The 5,208-nt window shown below is 44.1% G+C and overlaps 1 protein-coding gene across 1 annotated transcript; it reads left to right on the forward strand.

Annotated features, from left to right (window-relative positions):
• Positions 1-3,089: 3,089 nt before the first annotated feature.
• Positions 3,090-4,240, forward strand: LOC143808998 (uncharacterized). The gene is made up of 3 exons (XM_077292177.1): positions 3,090-3,320; positions 3,397-3,547; positions 3,631-4,240. Exons 1-3 carry the CDS (start codon positions 3,188-3,190, stop codon positions 4,238-4,240), a joined length of 894 nt encoding a protein of 297 aa, XP_077148292.1. The 5' UTR covers positions 3,090-3,187.
• Positions 4,241-5,208: the final 968 nt, after the last annotated feature.

The raw sequence follows: 5,208 nt of genomic DNA on the forward strand, positions 1-5,208 counted from the left end.
ATGATATAAACAGACACAGGAACAAGACTAGGCTAAGACAAAGTCAGGAACTGGACAAGACACAGAGACATGGACACAAGCCAGGGTACGACGCCCCTCTGGGTGGCAGACATAGGCTAGAGTGCGAAGCCCCACTGGGTGGCTACACAGAAAACAGATCAGGGTACAACGCCCTCTTGGGTGGCAGACATGAGAGTAAGCGAGACAGGGCCTGGCACCTCAGCAGCTAAAAACTGACTGAAGGAGTAAGTTGCACAGGCCCCCACTAATGGGTGGGGATGTCTTAAATACAGGAAGCCTCATGGCGATTGGCCTGGGACACCTTAGCAATGTGCACATAGGGTATGTGCACACCATGCAGATTTAGTGCAGTTCTGCAGCGTTTTTTTCTGCAGCAGAAACACTGCAGAACGGCACTGTGATTTACAGAACAATGTAAATCAATGTGAGAAAAAAAGCTGTGCACATGGTGCAGAAAAATCCGTGTAGAAACGCTGCAGATTTCAAAGAAGTGCATGTCACTTCTTTTGTGCAGAACTGCAGCGTTTCTGCACCCATTGACTCCCATTCTGTGGGTCAAATCCACATAAAAACTGCAGATGTAAATACCATCTGCAGATTTTATGCGGATTTGGGTGTCAAAACCGCAGCAGACGGAAGTGACGTCAGAGGAGGAAGTGAGTGGGCGGAGTGTAGTGAAAATGGAGTCGTACAGTCGGATGGGGATCGATGTGAGGCGTATGGTAGAAATGGTATGCATAGTGTCTGTCTGTGTGTGTGTGTGTCTGTCTGTGTGTCTGTCTGTCAGTCAGTCTGTCAGTAGTGACTCATTGTAGTCATTCGTCAGATGGGACTACTGCTCCCATCGAAATGTGATGATGGGAGAGTTGTCCCATCGTCAGGCGACTGACTACAATGGGTTAAAAACACAAACACACATATAACATGTAGTACATACTCACCACATACGTCCCTGAAGGCCACCTTCCTCGATCATTCTTCTCCCCCCCCAAAAAAAAAAAAATATTTTCCTTCGTAATCCATTAATAGGTTGTCCCACGACGTCCTCCGGTGATACACTGCAGGAGTTAATCGCTCCTGCAGTGTATCGGAGCTGCCCGTTCTTTTCCTGGAGCTAAATGAACTACGGGAGCTCACTTTACGGCAATTGAACTGCTGTAAAATTTTTCAGCAGTGTCGTAAAGCGAGAGTCCCGGAGTTCATTGAACGCCGGTAAACTCGCGCGCATGCGCAGGCACACTGCAGGAGCTTTAGCTCCTGTCAGTGTGTTTTGGCAGCCATGGAGAGCAGTCACATCTCCTGGGGTGGCTGTTCTCCATGGCAGATCGTCGTGGGACACTCGATATTAATGGACTACGTCGGAAAAGACTACAGAACAGGAAGAGATTTGTAAGTATGGTAAAATTTAGAATATTAAAATACTTTTTCCTGTGTCTTTTTTTTGTGTTCAGTAATTTGGGGTTAATAATGGATAGGCGTCTTACAGATGCCTCTCCATTATTAACTGGGGTTAATGTCACCTTACAATGTCAAGGTGACGTTAACCCCTTCATTACCCCATATCCCACCGCTACACGGGAGTGGGAAGAGAGAGGCTAAGCGCCAGATTTGGCGCATCTTAGAGATGCGCCATTTCTGGGGTGGCTGCGGGCTGGTAGTTGTAGCCGGGGGTGGGGCAATATCCATGGCCCCTCTCTAGGCTATGAATATCAGCCCGCAGCTGTCTGCGTAGCCTTTCTGGCTATAAAATATAGGGGGACCCTATGTCATTTTTTTTCTGGGGTCCTCCTATTTTAAGAGCCAGTAAGGCCACGCAGACAGCTGTGGGCTGATATTCATAGCCTGGGAAGATTAACCCCTTCCCTGGCTACAAATTAGCAGCCTGCAGTCGCTGGCTTTCCCTTTCTGGACATGAAAATTGGGCGGGAGCCTACGCCAATTTTTTTTTAGGGGTTAATAATGGAGAGGCGTCTTATAGACGCCTCTCCATTATTAACTGGGGTTAATGTCACCTTACAATGTCAAGGTGACGTTAACCCCTTCATTACCCCATATCCCACCGCTACACGGGAGTGGGAAGAGAGTGGCTAAGCGCCAGATTTGGTGCATCTTAGAGATGCGCCATTTCTGGGGCGGCTATGGACTGGTAGTTGTAGCTGGGGGGGCAATATCCATGGCCCCTCTCTAGGCTATGAATATCAACCCTAATCCTAAACATGACTGAAATACGTGGCACTGAAATATCGTGGCGCTTATATACGTGGCACTTAAATATGTGGCACTTAAATATGTGGCACTTAAATATGTGGCACTTAAATACGTGGCACTTAAATACGTGGCACTTATATACGTGGCACCGAAATATCGTGGCACTTAAATACGTGGCACTTATATACGTGGCACTTAAATACGTGGCACTTAAATACGTGGCACTTAAATACGTGGCACTTAAATATGTGGCACTTATATACGTGGCACCGAAATATCGTGGCACTTAAATACGTGGCACTTAAATACGTGGCACTTAAATACGTGGCACTTTTAAACGCGGCCATCTTAAACGCGGCCCTAACCCTACCCCTAACCCTAGGGATCCTAACCCTAACCCTAGCTATTTCTATTTATAGTGGGTTTTCTAGTTGATTTTGATGATTGGCAGCTGTCACACACTTCTCAGCATGCGTTTTAAAAACGCAAACGCAGGAAAAAACGCATGTAAACGCGGCAAAACGCCTTTCTTTTCTGCATGCAAAAATGCATGCGTCTAAAAAACGCAGCGTTTTACCATGTTTAAATGCGTTTTTTCACACGTTTTTTTAAAAAATGCATGCAGATCAAAATGCAAGTGACCAATGAATATCCATGACAGACAGAAGGACAGAAAGACGGATCCTACAATTATATAGTGTGTGTATGTATATATATATATATATATATATATATATACACACACACACATACATACACACACACACACATATATATATATATATATATATATATATATATATATATATATATACTGTATATATATATATATATAAAACATATTGGTGTGTCTACAATTTCTAAAAAAATTTTTATATTCTTCCTTTTTTTAATGTCTAACTATGACATCTGAGGAAGGTTTTTAATAACATTTTGTTATCCATAATAGATAAGGGACATGCCCGCCATATGGGACCCGGCCGATGAGGCCTATAAAGACAAGTATGCACGTGACAATTGCTGGACGAGGATTGTACGTGACCTCTATCCGCATTATGACGGCTACACCTATAGCCTGCAGCAGCAAATTAGTAAGTTTTTTTTTTTTACACCTTGCAGAAATTTTTATTTTAAAGGGAATGTAATGATCATATTTTATTGTTTCAGATAAAGAAGTCAGACAGCGTTGGCGCTCAGTGCGAGACCGCTTCCAAAAATTTCACACCAGCCAGTCCAAAAGCGGGTCTTCCCCGGTGAAAGGGAGCTTCAGCTTGTATGATGAGCTAAGTTTCTTGATCACAAGCAGGACTTTGAGAAGGTGATTTGTTAAAACTAAAGTGAATGCAGTACTTATGAATATAATTTATTGTATCAAGCTTAAAAATTCCTTTTTTTTCACAGCACTGAAGGGAACATTCCAGCTCCTGACCCCGTAGAGGACTCAACAGCTGAGTCAGCCGATGACACATCTGCTTTGGGCTCACAAGACTCTATCCCTGTTGTCGCTGGCACTTCGGGAATATGCTCCAGTGCAACATCTTCAGCTGACCAAAGTGATGTTCCAAGAACCCAAGAAACCTCTGTCGTTCCGGTGCCAATAACAGTCCCACCCCCCAAAAAAAAATTAGGCAAAAAAAAAGAAGATAAAACCACAAAAAGAGTCAATGAGACCATTGATCTTCTAAACAAATCTGCCAAAGAAGATTATCTTGATCTTTTTGGGTCTACTATTGCAAACAAGGCACGGTTATTGGCACCGGAAAGACTGAGCAAATTCATGAGCTCTGTCCATGCTCTTTTGGACGCATTCGAAGAACCTGCACCAATTGCCCCACTAGCGGACATTGTAACAGGTATCACACGGAGTGTGAGACCTCCACCACCACCGCCACCGCCACCGCCACAGCCAGTGCAGCATGACCAACGGTATCACCGGCCTACCAGCCAGTACTACTCAGATACCAACTCTGACCACTTTTTATTTGGCCAAGAGTATATCATGTTACAATAGTTACAATGTTGACAGTCATAATGCTGTTCCATTATATGTAATCACACTGTTTGTGAATACCCATACCCAACAAGTTTTTTCAGAAAATCAACTCGTGCTATAACTCATAGTTAGACTAAAAAGAAAAAAAAAAGTTTAATTTGAAATAAAGCAAAAAATAGATTATACATTTTTTTTAATAAGTGAATAGAAAATAACAATTTTTTCCCCAAAAAAGTGAAAAATGATTATTGGTCTTCAATTTAATTTTCAGTGTTCGGGTTAGTTTTCGTCCATCCTCTGCTGGTCCGGCTGCACATCACCGACACAGGAGTATTGCCAGTGCACGGCACCTTCAGGACTCATAAAGTAATCAGTGAAGGTTTCTCTCACACACACACCGGAGCTGGATGGTCTTCCCAGACCCACGTTGACCACTGGATTCAATACAGGCTGCTGCTGCTCCACATCTATGTCAGTGGTGTAGTCACGAGCATAGTTGTGAAGCACACAGCAAGCCTTAATCACAGTGTCAACGGTGTCAGTATCCAGCTGGATGGGTGTGTGAAAGACCCTCCACTGACTACTCATGATACCAAAGGTGCATTCCACATATCTTCGTGCACGACTCAGCCGATAATTAAAAATCCTCCATCGGGCATCCAGTCCCCTTCGTGGGTATGGGCGCAGCAGGTTGGTAGTTAAAGCAAAGGCCTCATCCGATACCATCACAAAGGGTATTGGATGTGTGGAACCCGGCAAAGGTCTTGGGGCTGGGAGCGTTCCGCCATCTTGAAGAATTTGCATTCCAATCTGTGAAGTTCGCAACACCCGAGAATCCCCAGTACTACCATAGGCACCAACGTCAATGGCAACAAATTTGTAATGGGCATCAGCCACCGCCATCAGGACCACTGAAAAATACTTCTTATAATTAAAGAAGCGTGATCCTGATCGTGGTGGCTGCTGAACCCTTACATGTTTACCAT

This window comes from Ranitomeya variabilis, chromosome 2 (genome assembly GCF_051348905.1).
Source record: "Ranitomeya variabilis isolate aRanVar5 chromosome 2, aRanVar5.hap1, whole genome shotgun sequence".
Lineage (NCBI taxonomy): Eukaryota > Metazoa > Chordata > Amphibia > Anura > Dendrobatidae > Ranitomeya > Ranitomeya variabilis.